The following is a 25,262-nucleotide window of genomic DNA, read 5'->3' as shown; positions in this document are numbered from 1 at the left end:
TGATTTCGGTGGCCAGAAAAAGAATACAATTGAAAGGAAATCACCAATGAATCACTAGGACGTCATTCGAATTGACTTTGTTTTCTAGGCTAGCAATTATGTTTTCATAAATTTTTAATTTTAGCTGTATTTTGCGCCTTACCGATCACATTTCAATAGCTAAGGACAATCGTTTATGCATGCATATAATCATTTCAATAGTCGATTATGTCTATGTACTTACGAAGTACATACGATTATGAATCACTTACGTGTGTGTAGTCGATTATCGTTTATAAAATCTTACATCACATACATTCTTTTAATCACACTCACATCTATTTAAATCAAAAGTTCTAAAACTTGTTTAATCATCATGTCATGCATGCATCACCCATCGTAAGAGGTTGTAAATTCTTCCCACAAACATAAACCACGTTAAAAAATTTGTCTTTGTCTTGTTTTTGGATATATCCCCTTCTTAGAAAAAAGGACAAAGCAAATTAAAGATGGAATTTGGTTGTTTCAAATGGGGGAAAATTAATTGAGGCGATTCGTCGACGCATGAAGTTGCACTCTTATACCTGAACATTTGCACGCATATGCTGTCAAATGCCGACGTAATTTCTTGATGCCTTTGTATTGTTCGCTAATGGATATGCTTATTGTAGATAGTTTTATAATTTATAAACAATGACAAAGCTAGTTTGTCATTTTTGGGCAACGACTCTAGATTTTTAAAATTTTCCATATTGCTAGGTAAATTTTTGATGAGACGAAGAGACAGAGTCACACGAAAGATGAAATTTCGAAACATATATATGATGAGTTGGGTAATGTTATTTTATTTTTGAAAAAAAAAAATTATTTGAATTGCAAATGTTGGAATTTTTGTGAGTATTTATTTTATTATTTATTTTATGTTTCCAGATTTTGTGTGGTTTAATTACAAGTTAAAACTGAATTTATTTTGTAAATTTATTATATGAATGTTATGATCTGATTGTATATATTAATTTTGATTTCAAAAGTTTAAAAAAAGTGGCAACAATCACCATTATTTGGTGACATTTGTGGCCGTGACAAAAGGCATTAGTCACATTTTTTTGACTTTTTTGTGACTAAAAAGGCTTTTAGTCACATTTTTTGCTTTTTTGGGTAACTAAAGCCTTTAGTCACCCCCACAACAGTCTTCAAATGTCACCAAATAATGATGACTGTTGCTACTTTTTTTTTTTGTTTTATTTTATTTGCATGAGTTTTAGTTGGAGCAATTTTAGTCTTCAATTGGGATAATTATTGATTTGTTTTATAGGTCTTTCTGCAGCTTTATTCTAAAAGCTTTGGTGTGGCAATTTCATACAAACTTAATTGTTTTCAATGCCTTTGTAAATTTACATATTTGAATTCAAAAATCATTTGCGTCAGTTTTGGTTGTCCAATTTCTATTTTGCAATTGCTACATTAATTTGCTGATATTATAGTGCAAGGGCATGTGTGGGGTTGTCCAAGTTTGTGAAAACGGGCAGACATTTATGTGGTTTTATTACTATTTCTTTTAATGCCTTAGCTTCGTGTTGAGGCGACTAACTATATATTTAAGCCCATTCTTTTTAATAGGGCATAATATATGAGGTTATTTTCCTTTTATATAAATTTTGAGGGAAAGATTTGAGTTGTTTATCCGACTCAAGTATTGTGAGTGCACGCTTATGAGGGTCATAGGTTGTTGTATCCTTGAGGGTAGGGCGCCAGACAACCTTGCTACAACGAGACATTGTCTCCGAGAGGCGAAATCTACTCTTAAGAACAGTGAATGACACGCCTCAACCTAAAACTAGTATTCTACTCAAGTATCAATGGAGACCAACTTCTACATCCCAAAAGATAAGCATCTTGCTGTAATTTCATTGGTTTTATTTAATCTACTATATCAATGTAAATTACAATTTTCTAATATATATGTGATGTTTTGCAGAAAAATAACATCCATAAACCAAATTTTCCAACAACAAGTAGTTCATATATAAACTTATCTGATCAATTACTTATAATCACTTACTATTACATGATTGTTTACTTCAAAAACACAACTAATATATATAGAGTAATGTTCAAATGCTAACCAGTTAGTTACTATGTCGTCATTTCACTGTCTCTACAATGTATCTCATTTACATTTTGGATCTTCAAGAAAGGATCACCTTTCCAAAAATTCACTCACGTTGAACAACATTTATCTAACTCTCGCTAAATAAAAAGGCAAACACAACATTTTTAATAAACAAGGAAATGTTCATGACTAATCAAGTACTTTGGTCACGAGTTATCTGTGGCTGACACTAGTATTGGCCATGGGTGTATCCGTGGTTTAAAGGGAGCTTTTCTAGTAATGAGTGGCTAAGCAAAAATTCCCATTTGGATGAAATTTTGCAGAAATAATCTTCAAATGAAAAAGCTGAATAATTTGAATTACGAAATAGACCCAAATGAGTAGTTAGGGTGGTTTTGACTTATTAATTGATTAACGCTTAAGCATCATTCAATCTTATAGCTAGACTAGTTTTGCATGACTGGCAAAAAGAGCAGCGTAGACGTTGACTATGATTACTAGTATCAAATGGAAGATCAATTCATACACAATTTAAGATCGGAGTGTGAGTGGTGGACCAACACAGTCCGCAAATTGAGATCAAGTATTTCAATTCAAGTCTCCAAAACAACCTTATATTTTAATGTCTGAATAAATTGAAGTTGAAATTAAAAATTTGAGAGGAATGAAATGCTGCCACGTAACAGAGTGAGCCATGTGGGAGGGTTATGGGATGTGAAATGCAAGTTTATGCAACATTCCCGCGACGTTAGCCTATGATTAATTAAGTAATCAAATCTTTCTTCCTTCCTTCCTTGCACACACAGTTGCACTAATTCCTCGCTAATCCCAAGAAGCAACGTACACTGTATACTATTAGTCCATACATGCATTGCATGCATGTCCACAATTAACTTGTTGACATTCTAAAACTAATCAAGATTTGCATTCTCTTTATAAACTCTTATTGTTTTTTGGTTACTATATTTTAAGCGTACATGTGAACTTCGTATGGTAATCACGCGTCCGGGTCTTAAAATATATTAAACGGTTTAAATTATGAAGTTACGTTGTGGAGTAGTCCAATTAGTAATAGTTAGCATCTTATTAACTTATCGTTAAAGTTATTGATAATGACCCTCATCCTCTTAACTTATAGTTAGGTTGTGCTTAGCGGGGTAAATTGACCCCATTAAGACACATTAAATAGGTTATTGCCCTTATTAGTAATTGTTGCTAAAATATTAAAACTATGAGAGAATATTTGTTTGTGGGAATTTTCTGTGTATTCTTCTCCTTGTAGGAGGTCATATTTATAATACAACGAAACCTGAATGTGAAGTAAATAATAAATTCCTAAATCTATTTGCAGTAGGAAATCAGGAATTAAAGTAAATCAATTACAATTATAATAGGAATTCTTGGTGTGTAAGGAAAGTAAGTCAATATCCACAAGTCACGCCAACACTCCTCCTCACGTTGGTGCATAGATGTCGCCAATGCCCAACTGATCTAGTGAATTGTGGAATGCTTTACTGAAAATCGCATTTGTCAAAATATCCGCCAATGGATCCTCGGATTTCACAAAATGCGCAATCTAGTCCATGTGTCGGAGTCGTTAGTCGAGAAGTCATAATCTGTGCAGCGGAAGATGCATAGGATACAGTTGAGTAGGAATTGGGATCGGAATATGAGCCTGAGTCGAGGCCGGAGTCAGAGTTGAAATCGGGATCAGGGTCTGAATCAGAGCCAAATTCGGGGTTGGGGTCATCATCGGAGTGGGGGTCGGGGTCGTCTTCGGAGTTGGGGTCGGGGTCGAGGTCGTCTTCGGAGTCGGGGTCGAGGTCGTCTTCGGAGTCGGGGTCGGGGTCGTCTTCGGAGTCGGGGTCGGGGTCGGGGTCGTTGTCGTCATAGTCAGAGTCGGGGTCGGGGTCGTCAAAAGAGGATCCTAATTCTGGATTAGGTTCGGGGTAAAAGTCTGCATCTGTAGGAGCGGAGCCATCTGGGCACTCAACTCAACGATGGTTGGTGGAGAATGAGAGAATGAGTCGGTGGTGCTACCTCTATGAGGGTTGAAAAAATCATCAACCCCCATAACACTAAATAAAATAATCTCTATTACAATAGGACAAAATATAATTGGTAAGTAACCAAAATTCTAATGAAATAAGGACTCGCCAACACTCCCCATCAAGTTGGGCAAAGATATTTCGCAGGCCCAACTTGACAAGCGAGTCACAGGACACCATACTTGAGAAACACCAATTGTAGAGAAGATCTTTTAGTCAACCACGAGTGAAACAAGTGACAAACTAAAACAAAGTTCACAGCGGAAACACAAGAGCAAACCCTAAAAAATAGGGCACATAGCAAAACACAGAAACCCTGTGAGCACGGGTGTAGATAAGGCAGAACACAGAAACCCTGTGAGCACGGCAGTAGGTAAGGCAGAACACAGAAACTGTGTGAGCACAGCAATTGATAAGGCAGAACACAGAAACCCTGTGAGCAGGGCAATAGGTAAGGCAGAACACCGAAACCCCATGAGCACGGCAGTGGCAACAATAAATTCTTCCATATAAACTTTAGCTAATTCACTCAGACACAACTTCTCTTCAATCTTCCTCTCCCCTTGAAGAGAAGGGGTCGTCGGAGTCAAGAAATAAGCAACATCTTCATGGAAATATGTCAAGGTAATTGGGATAGGTCAATAAACATATCCCTTTCACTCCCCCTCCCCCCTCTCAAGGGGGGAGAAGAGCACATAAATTTCAAGAAGAACACAAGCACAGGTCCCTAGATCGAACTAGGCTCTGATACCATGCTAAAATATTAAAACTATGAGAGAATATTTGTTTGTGGGAATTTTCTGTGTATTCTTCTCCTTGTAGGAGGTCATATTTATAATACAACGAAACCTGAATGTGAAGTAAATAATAAATTCCTAAATCTATTTGCAGTAGGAAATCAGGAATTAAAGTAAATCAATTACAATTATAATAGGAATTCTTGGTGTGTAAGGAAAGTAAGTCAATATCCACAAGTCACGCCAACAATTGTATGCTGGTTTTTTGGGTTAAGGGTCATTTAAGAGATTCTTTATCACATCTCCACAAAAAGAAAAATTCATGAATTTGCCACTCTAAAACCTATTGTTAAACGTTTTTAGGCAAGATCATTACACCAAGAGCAAGTACTCTTATTTGCAGATATTAGATGCTATTAAGAGAATGAGAATGTGAGAGTCGAACTTTTACCTTATATGTGAGGGTATGTCCCGAATTTCTTCTGTTGCTTTCAATTCTTGTGTTTATTTTAGGCAAGGTCTATAAATATGGACACTAACAAAATAGACAAAACCACAAGATTAGGTATATATACTTGTAATTTTGCGACTATAATTAATGCTTCTAATAACCTTCATCCTCTTAAGTTATAATTAAGCATTTATTCCTCAAACTCATTGCTGGGAGTGCAAGTTCTCTGATCCCTAGGACAGGACCATATGTATGAGGGACATACAGCTTTCACATGATGGTACTGGCAAGGCCAAATTGGTAATTTGAAACCCACAAAACAGAAACTATGACAACTAATAAGCTTTGACTTATCAACCACAATCACTCTCATCCCATATGAATGTGCCCAATGAAGAAATGCCACGTGAGCCGAAGGAGCCGCGGCTAATCCGCCTAGTAACGAGCGCGCCATAACATGCATACATGAAAATAACACACTTTGCATACCAAAATCAAAATCTCACGAATTCACACCCTTCCTTGGTCCTAACGCTTCGCCCAACCGCCCACGTTCATCTTCAACCCCACAATATCTAAATTGGTAATTTCACCTACCCTTCCCGAACAAATTTCTCTCCCACACCCACGCACACGCACACGCACACACCCCCACACATGCCCTTGCACTAACTCGAACGCATACCTTCCTAAATCCCAAACCCTCTTATTATATACCCCCCAACCTCTCTTTTCTCCACAAACTCATTTCCACATTCCACTTGAAAATACCATTTTGTGTTGCCAGAAAATGTTCTCAGCTCCTGTTGAGCAGATGCTGCAATGCCCGTCTGGGGCGTTCATCATGATGGACAAGAGATCATGGAACAAGCCCCACATTGAGGTTGCCCCAAATTGTCCTCGCTGTGCCTCTTCCAACACCAAATTTTGCTACTACAACAACTACAGCCTCTCGCAGCCTAGGTACTTTTGCAAAGGGTGCAGGAGGTATTGGACCAAAGGCGGTTCTTTGCGCAACGTGCCTGTAGGTGGCGGTTGTCGCAAGAATCGCCGCGGGAAGGCGGCCAAGCTCTCGCAGGCTGACCGCGCTTCTTTGTCTTACTTTAATCATAACTCGAGTAGTTCTGATGACACATCTGGGCAGTACTCAAGTGGTACTGATAACCAGCCAGGTGGAGGCAATGGATCAGATATTGATTTGGCTGCTGTGTTTGCCAAGTTTTTGAACAACAACTCCTCCAGCCCTGCTGATGAGCATGATCATCTTGATCAAGATCATGAACCCAATTTGGTAATTTCCAGCTCAGAGCTAAATGATGTTGATGGGTCCCAAAATTCTTCAAGGGCTGATCAAGATCTTGTTGAAGCCGTTGATCACTTGCTTGGAGGCCTAGTAGCTCCTGATCATCAACATCAACAAATACAAGAAGAAAATGTTCAGAGTTTTATGGGAATTAATCATGATGAACAAGATGATATGAATATTCACGAATTTGGGTTACAGGGTTTGCTAGGAAACGACGACCAAGTGGTGCAAGATGTGTTTTGGTCCGATGATGCAGCAACGACGTCGTCTTTGACGAGTAGCACTGCTAGTTTTTCATGGCAGCCCATGGTGCATCTGCAAGAGCTGGACTATTCACTACCGTCCGATGATGATCATATGAACATCCCCACCAATCTTTGTAGTGATAATTGGAGCTCCTTTGATTTTTCAGGATTTGAAGTTTTCTCACGGTCTTAATTGGATGCTAATTACAAAGGCATTTTAACTTCTTGTTAGTTAATTTCGTTTTACAATTTTTGTTCTTCTGTAGTTAGGGATCGAGTTCAGTACTGTCACATTGCCATGGTTAAAAAAAAAATGTCACGGCATATACATATATTTATACCTATATATAATATTACAATAAATTTTTTATATTAATATATGATCGAGCGAGTCAATTAATATTTTGCTAACTTTATGGCTATTAATTTCTGCTGAGCTCATCACATTTGACTTTTATACATTCAAAGTTGCTTTCTATGATTATTAGTTTATCATATGCCCTTATTTTATCAGGTATTTATTCATAGAATATCTTTGAAAAAATTTAGAGGAATCGTAATTAGTTAATTATAATAAAATAATTAAATAGACGTACACAATTTTTTCAAGAAAGACTAAAATGATTGCCTATTAATTCAGTGGCAAGTATTTTCTGATTTGAGTGATCTTTTGCAAAATTAATTTATGAATTAAAACCTGAAAATTTGACGATGAGATCCCCGAAATACAATAGGAAGTATGTGTTACAAAGATGTCTCTCTTAATAAATTTATTTGATATATCTATCAATTCAAGCTCTCTCTGTACGTATGTAATCAAATCAAAACCAACCAAGATATTAAGACAAAAACAAGAACCAAGAACATACAGATATGGCCTACAGAGAGCAGAAACATGTCAGCTTGAGTACGGGTGGGCCCCGAAAATTGAAGCAGATGTGGTCCTCCTCACTCGTCACTACGAAATTACATCTCAATGAAATATATATATATATAGATTGAAGAGAATTGGTCGTTATCTTTCCATGGCATGTTCTACTGTATGCATAATGCATCTGCCTTCTGCACTTATAAATGGATCATGCAGCAATATACAGCTAGATAGGCCTGCAGCATGTCGTGTACTTTTGTTTAAACGTGTTCTCTTTTTCGTTTTTTTCTCTTTTTTTCTGGTGGATCATGTTGTGTTCATATTTAAACGATGCTACCGTCAAGGGCGCGTAGGTTGATCCAAATTGTTGTTCTCGAGTCAAGTCTCACAAACATATTAGTAATTTTGATCAATCTACGCGTATATGCGCTACTGACTCTAACACTCTTTATTTATTTTTTTCAAATAATCTGACTTATGCATAATATTGTTAAACAGTCCATCTAAATTATTAGAGTCCCTAGATTTAATTTTAATGTATAGTAATGGATCATAGTATGAGAACATGTGTAATAATGATATATCATACTTAAAAGTAAGGAGGCTATTTGAGAAGGTCAATCTCACCATCATCAAATGTAAAGAAATCATGGGAGGACTTAAAATATTTTAAATGTTTTGATGGTGGGATTGGCCTCCTTAAATAACCTCTTCACTTTAAATAGCCTTATTGATTTTAAAAAAAAAAAAAAAGAAAAGAGAAAGGGCATGTATAACCTTTTTTATTATGTAATTGGAGTTGGGGCTAAGGTGTGAGAAAATTTATGTATTCTGAATTGCATGATTTAACTATAATGTATCATCCTCTTTGCAATAAATTGAAAAGCTCTACAAGATTTTCAACAACAAAAAAAAATTTCTTTCTTTCTGTAAAGGCTTGTATATAAAGGAGAAGGGCCTCAATTTATTTTATGCCCTGGGCCACCCAAAAGTCATGGCCGGCTCTGGAAGAAGCTAGCTTGGCCAGGAGTTCACTCACTCACTACCATCAGATTTTGAACTTGTGTTCTTAGCCACAAAAGTCAAGCAAATCCTAAAATCAAGTAAATTCTAATAGATAAATCCAAATAGAGAATTCAGATTGTATTTGAATACCAATTTATGTGTGAAATAATTGGTTATTGGTTGTAAATAAATGAGACTCAAATCTCCACCATTATATCAGAGAAGGCATGTAAATAAAATGTGGCTTGGTAGAACCGCAGAAGTTGAGAAATTCATGTTCAGTGTCTACCCCGAAGCTTGTCTAAAAGTGTATCTAATCCTTCATGCGGGCCACTTCCATGAGACTTCAGCAACAACGCTGCAAAACTCAAAAAAGTAGAGAAAACCAATTAGCCTTGCCCAAAAAGAAAGGAAAAAAAACCACTTAAATTAGGAAATTTGAAAATAATTGGGTTGTTAGTTTCAAGTCAGCCATGCCAAGAAATAGAATTTTGAGACTAATAAAAATATTAGCATTAATTATCTCATTTGGATCTCAAACTTAGGCTTCAAATATGGTATTGGTACCCCAAATAAAACCTCCCCATTGGAAGTGCCCCGCATGCAATGTGTAAGTAACTGAGTGTTTGCATACCTTCAGCCGCCATTGGATAGAGATCAAAGAAGGTACTTGCTGACTTTAAAAGTTTCTGCGTATGTATATAAATAAATAAATAAAACAATCAATCAAAAGAAGTAATTATGTGTAAGCATGATAACTAGGTTATATGATACGTACCAGTACCAAATCACCTGGTTTGAATGGAAGTTCTTCCATGCCAGTTGCTTTCCTGCATGTGTTCTCTTGTCAGGGCAGAATTTAGATCAAATTTATAAATTCTCTAAAGTACAAGACAATTGGAAATAATACCTAAGAAAGAGCTCTCCTTCAACTTGTTCATATTCAAAGAATGTGCAACCAGTGGCAAAGGGTATCTCTTTGTCTTTCCACTCTGTAAAACATCCAAAAGACAAATCCAATCACTAGAAAATTGCATTTGAGGTGCCAATGTTATGTCCTATTGCAAAACATTCTTTTGATTGATTAGATTTACACAATTATTAGTCGTGTTTCAACTTTGTTGACTCAAACATGACCAAATTATTAAGCACGTAACACCATATACGACACACAGTGACGCAGTCAAATTTAAGATGATTAAGGTTGTGAAAGTTACCAAGATGCCAAATTACACTGGCAGTCAAGTTTCCACCTTCAGTCGCAGCATCAATGACAAAATGAATATTGGATCCCATTGCATCCATCACCTTGGTAAGAAAATGCACGATCGCCTGGGCATATTCCCAAACACCTCATTTCATTAGTAAAGTACCTCCTTAACAAGAAAATTTCTTAATCAAATTATGTTATTAAACAAATGAAATTTTGACCCCATTCTAAATCTCATTTATTCTTTAAACAAATAAGATATTGACATATATACGGACATTATTTTTCGTGAATAAATTAGGCGAATAAATCTGGTGTTCCTAGCATGATTGAATTAATTTCTCAAATGCCAACAAAACCTATTAACTTGTGTCGCATCTTCCAATTTCAATAAAATTCACTATGAGTAGAGATGAAGGAGAAAGCAATGAAACCTCTTTTCCTACAAAAGGAACATAAAAGACAAGGTCTTGATAATGGCAGTCATCAGCCAGAAGTTGCTCTAGAGCTTGTATGTCCTTGGCATTGATGGCCTTGTAGAAATCTTGAACTGCCTCCAACACAGAAGGTGGGAGTGGCAGAGGTGCAATCCCACAAGATCCATCATCACTGCCAAAAACTCTCCATTTCTCATATTTGCAATTTTTCCCAACAATATTTGAAATTAATTTTTGCTGCAGCTTTTTCCCACTTAATGACAATTGGGTCTTCTGGTTTCTGATATGACTTGTTGCATTGAGTGCTTGTGGAAAAACAGAAAACAATGTGTTGAGGTTGAAGCTCTTGTTTGGTGTGAGGCAAGCTCCTACAGAATATTGGGTCAGAGAGGCCATAATTGGGAAAATTTGTGAGAGAAAGAGAAAGGTTGTTGTTAGGCATCCTAATTGGTTGTTATAACAAATAAGATGATTGCAAATGAGGCAAGGAATTGATGTTCCTTATTGTAAAGCATTATGGAACTTTTGGTGCACTTTTTATCTATCTGCAGCATAATTGTGAACTAGGCAAGGAATACTTTTCATCTTCTAACCAATATTAAGCTTGGGCCAGTTAGGATCAAACTCTGGCCCAAATACAATGCCTTGATTGGGCTGATTTTGCATTGAAAGTAAGGTGAATGCTAGGTCCTAGGTCTAATCACCAGAAAATCATACAAACTCCCCCAATGATTATTTAAAAAAATTCCAGACAGATTGAATAAATGCATGTATTATAATATAAGTGAATTGATAACTGCACGTGATTAACATCGTGTATACTTACCTCTCTGGACTGATTGCGATAATCTAAAATTTATAGGGCTTTGAAAACTTTGGCAGCAAGTATACTTGGGAAAAAATGAAATTAATTAAAAGAAAATATAAAATACCTAACATATTAAAGATTTTACGAAGTGTATGTTTGCACATTAGAGTAAAAATCCAGATCTCATTAGGTTTTTATTCTTTTTTCTTCTTAAATTTTTTGAACATATTAATGTAGTCCAACCTGCAATCAAGATCCAATATCTTCGATTATGATATATGAACTGCAAAGGCCAATTCCTTCCCGTTGGTTAGATTTTGCGAAGCACAACAGCAGAATTACTGTTCTGTCTTTCGCTTTTTGTGCCTCCCTGCTGAAGCAAATATGCGGCCCCCCACCCCTACCCCCTCTATAACAAGCCTCTCTTTTAGGCCATTACCACACGCTTGTTTGGGCCACTTGATTCCATGATTTGCTTTACTAAGTCCAAACTTCTTCATTCAGTGCACTCAATTCATAAGCGACTATGAGATTAATTTGTAACTCAAGTGATTAAGACTCTCATTTATGTACCCGATAATCGATATATAAGTAGTTTGTGATTCAAGTGATTAAAAATATTCACTTATGCGCACATATATTATCGAACATCAACAAAAATGTCATTATTAAGTTGATAAGTGAATGGTATGTCTAACCTTCGTGATCATCTAGAGGGTTAACCCTAGTGTCTCCTATCTTCACTTTCTGTTGATGCAATTTCCTTTCTAGGCATTTCCAACCTCTTTTAATTCCATTTTTTCACCATCTCAATTAGCTGGAAAGAGTTATGGGTCACCATCAAGTAAAACCAAAAACCCAAATGAAAACTTTGCAAATTAAAATAGTCATTTGGCACCAAATGTGGTTGGGGGATCACTTGCCCCCACCATCCATACATAACTTATCCCCTTACAGATATTCCACTTGTTTCCATTTCACATTGAGGGGACAGACCTACGCTAGTGATGCATAATTTTCCTTATTCTTTTCTGTTTGTATGTTTGCTTTATTCCCAAAATTCTCTTCAATGCCATGTTGACTAGGGCTTCCCTATAATTGTAGGCCTATATTCCCTACACCTCACAATATTTGTTAGATTTATGTACTTAATTTCTCACAAAATAATTCAAATACAAATTAATTAATGCTCTAGTGTATAATACTTGTTGCCTTTTGTTCCCTACATATATCTTTCTCGTTTTTTTATAATTAGGAGGGGGATGAGGTATTCTCACACACTGCCAAGGTACTATGAGGGAAGGGAATAGTATTCTCACACGCATTAGTGTGCAAATCAAGGTTCTTTTCCACTAGGCTATACCCCGTTGGTCCCTATATACGTTAAGTTATCATCTACTTCTGTCCATGGACGGTGAAAAGGAAACATGATCTGATAGAAAAAAAAAATGGGTCAGAAAGAAAAAAACCAATACAGCCAGGGAGGTACTTGCAAAGTTTTTACTAGTAGGTCATGGACAAAGCAAATTTGAGCTGCTTTTTTTGGGGTTTTTGGGAAGGTTCATGCATGGGCAAGGAAAAGAGCCTTTTTCATGAAGAGGCATGGACCTGTGTTGTTGTCCCTTCAGAAAACCGCTGACTTACTTCCATGACATGAACTTTATCAGATACAAAGGTGATCTTAAGACATCACCATACTCCTCATCACATAAAAAAGTTGAAGTGTCTCTTTTTATTTTCAATTTTTTTTTTTTTCCCCTTGTTGGGTTGGGAGGGCTGCTTAGTCATTTTCATTATGTGAATTGTTCTGCAATTAACTGAAAAGATGAGCAATCATTATATGAAGGGATTTAGAGTGAATCCACCAAACGATAGCAGTATATCCATAGCATACTACTAAAGCTTGTTGTACAACAGAATTTGAAGCATGCAACCAAGTATGCAGAAAGCAAAATCTACCATATGGATGTTTTTGTATTTGTACAGTATACTTCAAAGCCGAAAAATCGAGCACTTGCAGACGATGAACTCTCATCTTATTAGTTAAGCTACCTAATTACAAGAGATTCCCTCCAAATTTGGTGAACAATGAAAAAGAGAAAAGCTTAACGAAATCTTTCTTATATGTCCTGTAGTTGCCTCACTGGTATTTTTCATAATGTTATTAGTTTTGACTAATTTCCAAATGTTATGAGAGGGAAAAAACAAAAAAATATACACCCATGACAGAAAGGAATAGATGAATAATTAAAGATTTGTCAATTTTTCAAAGGCGGCATGTCCCTCATAACCCCAATCATATAAACTATAGTTAGGTCCCTTCGTACTCCAAATTTTCTATGAATTTTATGTATATAATTTTTTAATATATCCAGAACTGCACTAGAAACCATAAACTAATCTGTCCCTCCAAGGCCCTAGCTTTTAGTCTATTTCAAGGAAATTTAAGCAATGTTTTCCAGTGAAAAAGCAGTTTGAAGGATTGAGGCAGCCAGTTCAATATCCCACTATCACATGATGAGAGATTTAAAGAGACTTAGATGAGATAGAAAGTAGCAGTGTTGTTATTAACCTCATCATGTCAAGCAATGCAATCACTATTATTCTCTTGCTTCTCAATATCTTTCTGTTTCCTGCCACCTCTGCTCTGAACCAAGAGGGCCTCTCCCTACTTTCATGGCTTTCAACCTTTAATTCTTCTTCCTCTGCTACCTTTTTCTCTTCATGGAATCCAGCTGACCAGGATCCATGCAAATGGGATTATATCATATGTTCCAGCAGCAGGTTTGTTTCTGAAATCACAATCACCTCACTCAATGTTCCTACCAGTTTCCCAAGCCAGCTCCTCTCCTTCAACTATCTTACCACCCTTGTAATCTCAAAAGGGAACCTCAGCGGAGAAATTCCACCCTCGATTGGAAACTTGTCTTCACTTACCACCTTGGATCTCAGCTTCAATGCTCTAACAGGTAAAATTCCACAGGAGATAGGAAAGTTATCCAAATTGCAGTTATTATCACTGAATTCCAATTCCTTGCATGGTGTCATTCCAAAAGAAATTGGAAACTGTTCACAGCTTCAACAACTTGAGCTGTACGATAACCAGCTATCCGGAAAGGTTCCTGCAGAAATAGGCCAGTTATCGGCTCTGGAAATCTTCCGTGCAGGCGGGAATCCTGGAATTCATGGGGAAATTCCAATGCAGATATCAAACTGCAAAGCACTAACTTTTCTTGGCCTTGCAGCTACGGGAATCACAGGGCAGATTCCAAGCAGCATAGGACAACTAGAGAATCTCCAAACACTTTCAGTCTATACTGCAAATCTCACAGGTGCCATCCCACCAGAAATTGGTAACTGTTCAGCCTTGGAAAATTTGTTTCTGTATGAAAACCAGCTTTCTGGTCATATTCCCGGTGAATTTAGTCGGTTGAAAAGACTCAGAAGAGTTCTACTGTGGAAGAACAATCTAACTGGAAGTATTCCAGGTGCTTTAGGGAACTGTTCCCTTTTGATAGTGATCGATTTCTCAATGAATCTTCTGAGTGGTGAGGTTCCTCCGTCTCTTGTAAATTTAGTGGCATTGGAGGAGTTTCTGCTGTCTGAGAATCATATATCAGGCAGCATACCACCTTTATTTGGAAACTTTTCCAGTTTAAAGCAACTGGAATTGGACAACAACAGATTTACTGGCAAGATTCCACCTGTCATTGGGAAACTAAAAGAACTTACTCTGTTCTTTGCCTGGCAGAATCAGCTGCATGGAAGCATACCAACTGAGCTGGCCAATTGTGAGAAACTTCAAGCTTTGGACCTTTCACACAATCTCCTCAATGGGTCAGTTCCAAGTTCTCTCTTTGACCTCAAGAACTTAACTCAATTGTTGCTGATATCAAATCAACTTTCAGGAGTTCTTCCAACCAATATTGGTAACTGCACCAACTTGATCCGCTTACGGCTGGGATCAAACAACTTCACAGGTCAAATTCCATCTGAACTTAGGCTCCTTCATAGATTGACCTTCCTTGAATTGTCAGAAAATCAATTTAATGGGGAAATTCCTCCTGAAATCGGAAACTGTACCCAGTTAGAAATGGTTGATTTGCATGGCAATGAGCTCCAAGGCATGATTCCTTCATCTTTCCAATTCCTTACTGGTCTTAATGTATTAGACCTTTCCATGAACATGATAGAAGGCACGATTCCTGAAAATCTGGGCAATCTGACATCCCTAAACAAACTGGTCATCAGTGGAAACCACATTACAGGTTCCATACCAAAATCATTGGGCTTCTGTAAGGATTTGCAGCTGTTGGATATGAGCAGCAACAATATCACTGGCTCTATCCCAGATGAGATCGGACGCTTGCAAGGTCTAGATATTCTCTTGAATCTGAGTTGGAATTCTCTGACAAGCCCCATTCCAGAAAGCTTCTCAAATCTCTCAAAACTTGCCAATATGGATCTATCCCACAATATGCTGACAGGAAGCCTGAAAGTACTGGGCAGTCTCGACAATCTTGTGTCCCTGAATGTCTCATACAATGACTTTTCAGGTCCACTTCCCAATACTAATTTCTTCAAAGATATTCCATCAACTGCATACGAGGGCAACCCGAAGCTATGCATTAACAGAAATGAGTGCCACTTGAACGGTAACCTGCATGACAAGAAATCCATCAGATATCTAATTGTTTGTGTTCTTCTTAGTGTGACAGCAACTATATTGCTTATGCTTGCTGGAATAGCTTTATTCGTTAGAGTTGCTGGAATCACATTTGGGATGGACAGTAAAGAAGAAAGTCATTTGATATGGGATTTCACCCCATTTCAAAAGCTTAATTTTTCTGTTAATGATATTGTGACTAGACTATCAGATTCAAACATTGTGGGGAAGGGTTGCTCAGGAATGGTTTATCGTGTGGAGACTCCGACAAAACAGGTCATTGCAGTGAAGAAACTATGGCCGGTAAATAATGGCGAGCGTCCACAGATCGACTTGTTTTCTACAGAAGTTCGTACTCTTGGATCAATTAGGCATAAAAACATAGTGAGGCTTCTGGGATGTTGTAACAACGGAAAAACCAGACTGCTTTTGTTTGATTACATTAGCAATGGCAGTTTGGGTGGATTGCTCCATGAGACAAGGCTGTTCTTAGACTGGGATGCAAGGTACAAGATTGTACTGGGAGCAGCTCATGGTTTAGCTTATCTTCATCATGATTGTATACCTCCAATAGTTCATCGGGATATTAAGTCTAACAACATCTTGGTAGGACCACAGTATGAATCTTTTCTAGCAGATTTTGGCATTGCAAAGCTTTTGAGTGCTCCAGAATGCGGCAGAGCCTCCAACACAGTTGCTGGTTCTTATGGCTACATTGCTCCAGGTGAGTCTAAATTCCTCATATTCTTTTGTGGTATGTTCATTGTGTTATTCGGGTTACTCAATCAAACCAGTCTAATGTCATAGTTGTTGAACTTGTTCACAACCCTTAATCTCTTATTCTTATTGTTGATGAATCCAGTTTCAATGTTATTTTTGCTTCCTATAAAGATGATGTAGGTCACATGGTTTTGATATCTGACTAACACTGCTTGTAATGTAATAATGTTTTGCAGAATATGGATATAGTTTGAGAATCACAGAAAAGAGTGATGTGTACAGCTATGGAGTGGTGCTCCTGGAGGTCCTAACCGGGAAGGAACCGATGGATAACAAGATTCCGGAGGGTGCCCATATTGTCACTTGGGTCAATAAGGAACTCCGAGAAAGGAAACGGGAATTCACATCAATTCTTGACCAGCAGCTAATATTGAGATCAGGGACACAAACCCAAGAGATGCTTCAAGTGCTTGGGGTGGCTCTGCTCTGTGTTAATCCTTGCCCAGAGGAAAGGCCAACAATGAAAGATGTAACAGCAATGCTCAAGGAGATCAGGCATGAAAATGAGGATTGTGAAAAACCAGATTTTCTTGGAAAAGGAGATGCGAAAGCTAGAGTCCACAGTTCCAGTTTTTCCAGATCATCTGAACCTCTAATTGGATCACCTTCATGTTTTCCCACAAACCCCTAAAGTCATCATTCCACTTCATTAATTTTTATTTTTTGTTCAGGTAAAAAGATACAATTTGTATAGATTAATGTCGTGTAGTAGCAATAAGACATGTTTATTGTCTTTCACTATGATTCAGGATTGCATTATCAGATTGGGGGTTTTCTCCTCTATCTACCTTAGTGCAGATAGTAAGGCAAAAGTAAAATGTGCCTAGTTCAAAAGTAAGAAGATACAATCAGATGCATGCTCCCCAAATGTGGAGAAACACTTGCATGAAACAGGGATAGCACTGTTTTGCCATCTCCGGCCAAAAGCCCTAGGACACGAGTGACAACTTTTTCACGTGGCATATCATTATTAGCCGGGAATAGCAAAATAGTGATATCCCTTTTTTTCCCAGAGCAAAGGCTATGTTTGACAATTCCAAGCAAATATATTAAAAGAGAAAAATATCCTCAAGTTAACAGCATATACAGAATCCCACTCTAAACCTCATTTATTTCTCCATATAACTAAGATTTCACTGTATCATCTGTCACATTTCGGTGACTAAAATTTACAAAGAATAAAGAAAAACTCTGAATATTTAAAGCCAAGATTCCAGCAGATTGTCCCAACAATGCAATAAGCTGCTGCCATTGATAATGCAATTTCGTAGTACGTAAAATATCACACAAGGAGTGAGCAACAAAATTGCAATTATCAATTTGGGGATTAACAGCAGTAGTCATAGCTTTCAAGCCCCATTGGGTTTGTCTGTGGGGTCTTGTGCCGACAAAAAAAGCAATGGTCGAGGTGACAATCTTGTTTAGCAGTTTAGCATAAGCCACAGAAAAAAACATGATATTAGAAACAAATTGGACCACTATCCTTCTCAAGCTTTTTCCAACAATTATTTTTCTCAAAAGAAAAAGAGATTTCATGATCTGCATGTTCTTGAAAGGATACACTGTCCTTGGACATGTGACAGTGAACCATCTAAGGCCCACTCTGATTGTGTATTGTAACTTATCAGATTCTAATGGCTAATAATGCAAGCAACTATCCACTAAATGCTCTTCTAAATCTTTCAATAAAAGCAATAACAACTTTTAAGAATTGAAGCACAGTGCTTCAATCGGCATCCACTTTTTATCGATTTTTCCATTTTTTATCCCATTCTAAGCATGATTGATAATGTTAGGATAAAGAAGTTTTAAATCCTGCATTCTAATTGGTAGGTGAGATTTTAGAGCATTTACTTACTATAAATGTAAGAAGTTATGAATCGGAGAACTCAATAAACGAGAGAGAAATGAGAATGGGATCAACTCCTCCTCCTAATCAATCCAATTCCTGATTTTTCAGGTATTAGATTACATAATTTTGATTCCATGTTTGTTAGTAAATGCGGGAAAAGTCAGGAAGTGGAATAAATTCAATACTCATGTATTAGTAAACAAACGAAAAGTATGAATTAGAATAATTCCAATACAAAAATAAACATGTCATTTAAAAATAAAAAATAAAAACTTCAGAGCCGTCAAAACACCACCACCACCGGCTACAGGTAGTAGTACTAATCAAAAAGGCATCACGTTCATCACATTGGATTTATCAATCACCCTAGAATGTCATACACTCACCATGAATTCCAACATCTAATCTATCCTTATTTCATACTTTCACAACCTACCATCTACTTAATAGTATCCTAACTCATTCATCCGTTGATGATTTCAAGTTCCAATCTAGACACAGAAGGAAGGGTGGGATTTGGAAAGCGAAAACCTACCCCTCATTGTATAAACAATAAATAAATAAATAAATAAAATCATGCATCGACCAAGGAATGTGACAGCAGGAAAATCCAATAAGAAATGAAAAAGATGTTCTTATCAGCTGTTAAAGGTGAACAGTCTCCAAACGTATCCTGTCAACATCCTACAGCTTATACATCAAAAGACAGCCTTATAGTAGCATAGAGAACATACCATAACATTTTCTCCTTTAGGCAATGTCCATGATTTTGCATGTGTTGGTGCAATTAGTTGCATGGTTTTTACGATGAGTTCATGGGGTATTTTTATTTCTCCTGTATAAATTAATAGACTGAAATTAAAACAGCACAAGAATCATCGAATAAATCAGCATAAGAATTGGGGCAGCGGCAAACATCGAAGATCAAGTGTGCAAAAATCATCAGACATCCCATATCTTGAGGGGGATGATTTTATTGATCATTACAATAAATAAAAAGTTTCTAATTACAAATGAAGAAAATAATGATTATATTACATTACTTCCTAGCTTTATAAGGTTTCAGAAATACCAAGCAATGAAAAAGGAAGATTTGAGGATTGGAGAGAAACAAGAAGAGGAAGAAATTATAAGTTACATTCTGATATCAATATGGCTGTCGGCCTTTACAAAGAAATTCCTGAAAGAAAATTTTTACTCACAGGTTATAATCTCAAGAAAATTGAAACCAAGATTTGCATATCACGGTTTTCTCTCTGGGTGCCACTTTATGCTGCATCCAACACTACAAAAAAAATGGGGGGAAAGCAATTACTTTTAGAATGTAACCATGGCTGAACATAATCCTGACAAACGTCGCATAAGAAAGAAGTACCTTGGTTTCTGAATCGATGGTACCGGTTGGCCACTGAGAACACAATCTATTGCCAGGCTCAAGTCCCTACATGGAGTTTTCTAAATCAGTTTCCACACCTTACAATAGAAGTCATAACGCTAATATGAAAACGAATTTCCTACCTTCCACTTACAGACACATTATTACTAGGTCTTGAATCATCAAACTGTCCATGGTACACCAGTTCAAATGGCCTCCGTCCATCCTATTACACAGTAATAAATTTAGTTGCATGCTAGAAAGGGTAAAACAAATAGAAGTTGGATTAACTCAAATTGAGATACAGTGATAAGTTTACAATGAGTCCCCTAAAGGAAAGCTGAAATGAGGTAGTGTTCTTGAGTAATTTCAGCAAATCGATTGGTGCAGGTTGTGGTCACCTTTTTAAATAGAAAAAACTCGGGTGTGCAAATTGCTCCAAAATCCTGGGCGACATCCTGTGACTGTATTAAATATATTTAACAAAGATAATGAATTAGAGAGTTACCAAGCATAACTGTGTTTCAATCAAATTGATATAGTATTACACTTAACACAATGTGCGACCTGAAGTTTTACTGCCCTCAAAATCTCAATTTTAGGAATGCTAACAGCTAACAAAAAACCATGAAAACCAGTAAAATAGGAAAAGGGAAAGAAGAGACTCAAGTTGCCCAGGTTAAGGAATAACCAACACTATCATTTCTTTTTCTTTTTTTCTTTCTAAAAAGCCTCACTCTAAGGGCAGCTTTGTATATTCTTCAATACATCTAATTTTACACTTGGAAGGAAATTCTGCTTTTCCGGGATCAATGTTTTAAAATGAACCATGAAGAGTCCCAGCCTGTCATGCATGCATGCCAAATATCAAGCTAGCCCCGCCCTTGGAGCCATTAGTACCTCCTATTCTCCAATGTTTAAAGATTAGCTAAAGTTGGGAAATTGGGCAAAAAACTATCCCTTTGCAAACTTATTAGCCAAATACTACCCACCCTATAATCATTTATCAAGTACTATCTATAAATACTTTCTTATTGCCTACTTAACTCTTTTCTCTCGGCAGAACCTGGTGGCTTGGCTGTTAAGGTCGCAGCTGGAGGTTGATGATGGAATTGAGCTTTGAGGTTGAAACAGCTGCAAGCTTAGGCGATTCAGAAGAGAGACCTAAAAGATGGGGTCAATGGTGCGTTTCGCGATACAAGATCAATATAACACCAATAACCAGCAATGTAACACCAATAACACAGCAATATACAACAATACCACAGCAATATAACATCAATATAACACCAATAACACAGCAATACACAACAATACAAAGACAAGCCCTACAGCCCATGACAGCTGAAAACAAAAAGTCACAATGACTGCTCTCTTGTTCTTTTGTCTCATTAGCTTCTTCTCTTAATCTCTCTAGATTTCTAAGTTCTCTGTACTGGTGCTACATCAATTTTTACTACGTAAAAACAACAGTTTGTACCCACCCCAAAAATGAGTCACTCTGACTTTTTTGTTTGCAGCTATCATGGGATGAAGGGTTTGTCTTTGCATTGTTGTGTATTGTTATGTTATTGGTCTTATATTGATGTTTTATTGCTATGGTATTGCTGTTATATTGATGTGTTATTGGTGTTAATTGCTGTGTTACTGTAATTTAATAGGAATATATGTTAATATCATTTTTCTTCTGAATCGCGAAACCCACAAAGCTCAAGTCCATCGTCGACCTCCAGATGCAATCTTAACAGCCAAGCCACTAGTTTCTGCAGAAAAGACCCAAGAAGAGCTCTTCCTGTTCCGCTTCTTATAGTCCCAGCAGAAGAACAAATCACAAAAGAAAGGCCCAAAATAAAAAAGAAATGAAGGGATTGAAATGGGATTTTAGGTGGAAATCAAAAGACCCAAAACCAGACATAGAGAATCATCAATTAAGAGGCATGAAACAATCATCAATTAACCAAGTTCATTCCAAGAAAGGGTAAACAAACCTATTGATTGAGTGCTTGAGATTGATTTGCAAGAAACAAAAGAGAAGAAACTTTGAGAGCTGAGAGAGAGAGCGAAGAGAGAGTTGAAAGAGAAAAGAAAAAGTGATAAAAAGTGTTAAGTAGGCAATAAGACAGTATTTATAGATAGTATTTGATAAATGATTATAAGGTGGGTAGTATTTGACCAATAAATTTGCAAAGGGCTATATTTTGCCCAATTTCCCGATAAAGTTCAAGTTTGGATTAGTACACTGAGAAACTTAATTTTAATAGATTCATGTGTGCATACACACATGAATGAGAGCTTTGCAGTTGGACTAAAACCTAGCCAGATTCTTATGAGAGTAAAATATTGTCACTCAACTATTGCACATTTCCAAAAGCCATATTGAGAAACAAAATCAAATAAGAAATGCCAGATTTATAAAGCTGTTAAGATTGGCACTTTGGAAGTAGCATACCTCGTCATATAGATATGGAAAAGGATATTTGAACAGCTTAGCTTCTTCTGCGATGAATTGTGGTCCATCCTGTCAGGAAGAGTTCCCACACTTTGACTGATCATACAACAGCTTCACAAACTCTAACCCCAAATTATGGAGTTAGTACAAGTGTAGTACCTGTGGATGCGTAGCTACAGAATTCGAAGATATCGCAACAACTGCAAGTCCTTTCTGAAAAAAGAATGAATGATATCAATAATAACAATATATTTGAAATAAATAAACACATTTGAACATGTTACTATCCTATATTAATTTGCTCAGTGAAGTTTGGTAGAACTTTAAAGTGAATCAAGCCTCTCAGAAGAAGCAAATTCAGGTGCCTTACCTTCATATAGAAATTTGCAAGCTTCACGATACCTTTTTTCAGGTGTTTAACAAACGGGCAGTGGTTGCAGATAAACATCACCTGCGCCATCAGACTGTTAAAATGCATCTAATCCTTGCTTATATGTGAAGTAACATAGAATACAAGCAACCAAAATTTTGATTTAGTAAAGAAAACCCATGAGTTCACTTCCTGCATGAAGAGTAGCAATATTACAGATTGTGGTTTACAGGTTGTGTTGATCTGTTCCCAAACCCTTGAATAATTCTTCTTTCTTTCTTATTTTCCAGAGCTACAAACCTAGTTCACGTGCATATATGCACAGAAAAAATTGGCATAATGCTGCCCGAAACTTTTTAAAGGTCCTGCGGTGGCACATAGATCCACTTACTAATAAAGTATTCAGTGGAAAATGTTCCAGTTAAATCAGAATAACATTGCTAACCTCAAGAAATGACTCCTAGTACAATTATTCAACTACAGTTCTTTGGTTTTATCTTACTGAGTAAACTGTTGGCCAATAATTAGCATTTTAAAAGAAAAAGGGTCCCTGCCACATGTAAGTTTTTCTTTTTTTTCTCAAAATTAATATACCAATTATGTAAATTGATATATGTGGCATTAAAATAATCGTATACCTATAATTGCATAAATTCAGGGACATGTAAACTAGCTTAGCAACTGAAAATAACTATCAGACTACCTAGGACTCCAGACAATTCTTCAATTTTCAAGGCTGACAGACATGATAGTGGTATTCTTGCTTTATACACACTCTATATTAGTGAAATGTCAAGCTTCCATGGTTGGGAAAAATGGTGACATGCCATCTGTTTTTAAGCTGTATAAAGCTCACAAACACATGTTTTTCTGAGTATCTGATATCTGGCAGAGTAACAGATGGCTGTTATTACTAAAGTAACTTGTTCTGAAAAAACAAAAAACTTGAGGCCATATGAGCTGAAGGTAGTAACATTTTAATTTTATTCTCAGTTCATTCAGCAATTCGCTATACTATACGGATTGATCTTGGCTTACCTGGTTCATAAATAAGCTCAAATCTGCTGCTTAACTATCAGAGCTCAAGTTAAGCACAAGCAGCCTGATTATGATTTAAGCAATCATAAATTCCCAAGCAAGGCAAAAATGCTAGCTTTTCAAAGTGAATAAAGACTGAAAAAATATGACAGTAACCATTACTTTTCTCACACACACACACTATCAAGGTGCCATTTAAATGCATGAAAGAAGATGTATGGTTTAGTACTATTCGTTTAATATTTTGAATATGTACTCATTTTCTATATAGCTTTTTACTTAAATACCATTAATGGAATATTAGCACCTCCACATTGTCCTAGTCAGGCACTGCAAATTCCTCATACAAGAATTTTTCCTTCAAAACTTGGGCATTCCAACGAATAGTTGCATTCAAATGCTCGTAAGACAAAACGATATTAAATCATTTGAAGCCGTTATTTCATAAGAACTCACTCAGTTCCTTTAAGTTATCTAGAAATCAATTCATAAAATATCAAATACAGACATATATAATCACAAAATCAAACAAACAAACAAAAAACAACAGCCATCCAAAACAAAACAAATACACAATGGGAACTCACCAGTAAAGCAGGATGTGGTTCAAAATCCTCCAGTTTCCAAACTTTCCCAGTAAGTGGCTCTGGAATCTAAAATCAATTCCCCAAAATAATCAAAACAAAGAATAAAAACTCACGCGCACACACACTCAAAAGGAAGAATAAATTGTGAACCCAGTTCGGAACAAATCTAAAAAGAAATGAAAAGGAAAAAGAATCAGTACATATGTAGTACCTCAAAATTGGGAGCTCGGAAGCCCAAAGAGACCCCTTTGGACTCGGTTCTAGCTGCTCGAACCACAAGCTTTCTTCCGGGTAGGGTGGTCCGGAGTTGCAGAGATTCAAAACCCAATTTGAAGGACGAGCATTTTGTTAAGAACTGGGACACAAATTTGGTTGGGATGCGCGGTGAGCGCAGTGGAGATGCGCACACTGAGTTCACAGGAACTGTGGCAACAGCCATGGCTGATAAGTTGCGGGAAGGTAATTCTACGGCTAGAAAATGGCCCCTCTTTTATTTGTTAATTCTTGTTTTTTCGTTAAAAAGACGAGTAATAGTTCTGAATTTGTTCCGGATTTGCGTTTTAGTCATTGAATACAGAAAACGGTTGTGGTAGTCCTCAACTCCACTTTTCTTTCTTCTTTTTTCCTTGTTTTCTTTTATTTTGAAGAAACGTTTATGGGGAGATTGGCTACTTTCACCATTAGTGTCAGGGCAAACCCACAATTTCGAGACAGAAGGACTTATGCGTGACACCCAACTGTCAGCTATTACCAGTATGAATTTATGTAGTAAATTATAAATCACGCATCAACGAGGACTACTAGAAGCAAGACTCGAACACTGGTAGGCTACACACAATGCACGGATCTCATCAATTGAACCAACCCTCATTGGAAAACTGACCTAACATGCAGGAAGCGGGCTCGAACCCCTACCCATTTGTTAAAGAAAAGGA

The 25,262-nt window shown here is 36.9% G+C and overlaps 4 protein-coding genes across 8 annotated transcripts; 2 read left to right on the top strand and 2 right to left on the bottom strand.

Annotated features, from left to right (window-relative positions):
* Positions 5,768–7,207, top strand: LOC18768640 (dof zinc finger protein DOF1.2). The gene has a single exon (XM_007200371.2). It carries the CDS (start codon positions 6,119–6,121, stop codon positions 7,070–7,072), a length of 954 nt encoding a protein of 317 aa, XP_007200433.1. The 5' UTR covers positions 5,768–6,118; the 3' UTR covers positions 7,073–7,207.
* On the bottom strand, positions 8,689–10,809 carry LOC18767728. Its single transcript, XM_007199096.2, has 6 exons — positions 10,400–10,809; positions 9,973–10,087; positions 9,666–9,747; positions 9,534–9,585; positions 9,390–9,444; positions 8,689–9,113 (listed from the first exon to the last, which is right to left on the bottom strand). Exons 1-6 carry the CDS (start codon positions 10,796–10,798, stop codon positions 9,034–9,036), a joined length of 783 nt encoding a protein of 260 aa, XP_007199158.2. The 5' UTR covers positions 10,799–10,809; the 3' UTR covers positions 8,689–9,033.
* On the top strand, positions 12,490–17,474 carry LOC18766696 (LRR receptor-like serine/threonine-protein kinase RCH1). Its single transcript, XM_020570414.1, has 2 exons — positions 12,490–16,600; positions 16,833–17,474. The coding sequence occupies exons 1-2, from the start codon at positions 13,789–13,791 to the stop codon at positions 17,285–17,287; spliced, it is 3,267 nt and encodes a 1,088-aa protein (XP_020426003.1). The 5' UTR covers positions 12,490–13,788; the 3' UTR covers positions 17,288–17,474.
* Positions 15,796–24,938, bottom strand: LOC18766432. 5 transcript variants are annotated; one of them, XR_002272924.1, is made up of 12 exons: positions 24,539–24,938; positions 24,328–24,393; positions 22,703–22,783; positions 22,492–22,545; positions 22,333–22,401; positions 20,931–21,047; positions 20,285–20,347; positions 20,027–20,109; positions 19,884–19,949; positions 19,711–19,793; positions 19,243–19,343; positions 15,796–15,870 (listed from the first exon to the last, which is right to left on the bottom strand). XR_002272924.1 is itself a non-coding variant. In XM_020570415.1 (11 exons), the coding sequence occupies exons 1-10, from the start codon at positions 24,764–24,766 to the stop codon at positions 19,751–19,753; spliced, it is 870 nt and encodes a 289-aa protein (XP_020426004.1). In that variant the 5' UTR covers positions 24,767–24,938; the 3' UTR covers positions 19,122–19,343; positions 19,711–19,750. The 5 variants fall into 5 exon arrangements, 4 of the variants coding, with proteins under 4 accessions (XP_020426004.1, XP_020426005.1, XP_020426006.1 ...); XM_020570415.1 differs by lacking the exon at positions 15,796–15,870 and having other exon boundaries at positions 19,122–19,343; XM_020570416.1 differs by lacking the exons at positions 15,796–15,870; positions 19,243–19,343 and adding an exon at positions 19,438–19,558.

Source organism: Prunus persica, chromosome G8 (assembly GCF_000346465.2).
Source record: "Prunus persica cultivar Lovell chromosome G8, Prunus_persica_NCBIv2, whole genome shotgun sequence".
NCBI lineage: Eukaryota > Viridiplantae > Streptophyta > Magnoliopsida > Rosales > Rosaceae > Prunus > Prunus persica.
This window is presented reverse-complemented; position numbering and strand designations above follow the sequence as displayed.

What these genes read in the sequence shown, in the direction of transcription:
- LOC18768640 (XM_007200371.2), top strand. Translation starts at nt 6,119, where the DNA reads ATGTTCTCAGCTCCTGTTGAGCAGATGCTGCAATGCCCGTCTGGGGCG.
- LOC18767728 (XM_007199096.2), bottom strand. Translation starts at nt 10,798, where the DNA reads ATGGCCTCTCTGACCCAATATTCTGTAGGAGCTTGCCTCACACCAAAC. An exon ending in CAGTGTAATTTGGCATCTTG is followed by an intron (nt 9,748 to 9,972) that starts GTAACTTTCACA and finishes GATGTTTTACAG; the next exon opens with AGTGGAAAGACAAAGAGATA. An exon ending in GAAGGAGAGCTCTTTCTTAG is followed by an intron (nt 9,586 to 9,665) that starts GTATTATTTCCA and finishes GAACACATGCAG; the next exon opens with GAAAGCAACTGGCATGGAAG.
- LOC18766696 (XM_020570414.1), top strand. Translation starts at nt 13,789, where the DNA reads ATGTCAAGCAATGCAATCACTATTATTCTCTTGCTTCTCAATATCTTT. An exon ending in TTATGGCTACATTGCTCCAG is followed by an intron (nt 16,601 to 16,832) that starts GTGAGTCTAAAT and finishes AATGTTTTGCAG; the next exon opens with AATATGGATATAGTTTGAGA.
- LOC18766432 (XM_020570415.1), bottom strand. Translation starts at nt 24,766, where the DNA reads ATGGCTGTTGCCACAGTTCCTGTGAACTCAGTGTGCGCATCTCCACTG. An exon ending in TCCGAGCTCCCAATTTTGAG is followed by an intron (nt 24,394 to 24,538) that starts GTACTACATATG and finishes AATTGATTTTAG; the next exon opens with ATTCCAGAGCCACTTACTGG. An exon ending in GGTTCTGCCGAGAGAAAAGA is followed by an intron (nt 20,348 to 20,930) that starts GTTAAGTAGGCA and finishes TATTTAATACAG; the next exon opens with TCACAGGATGTCGCCCAGGA.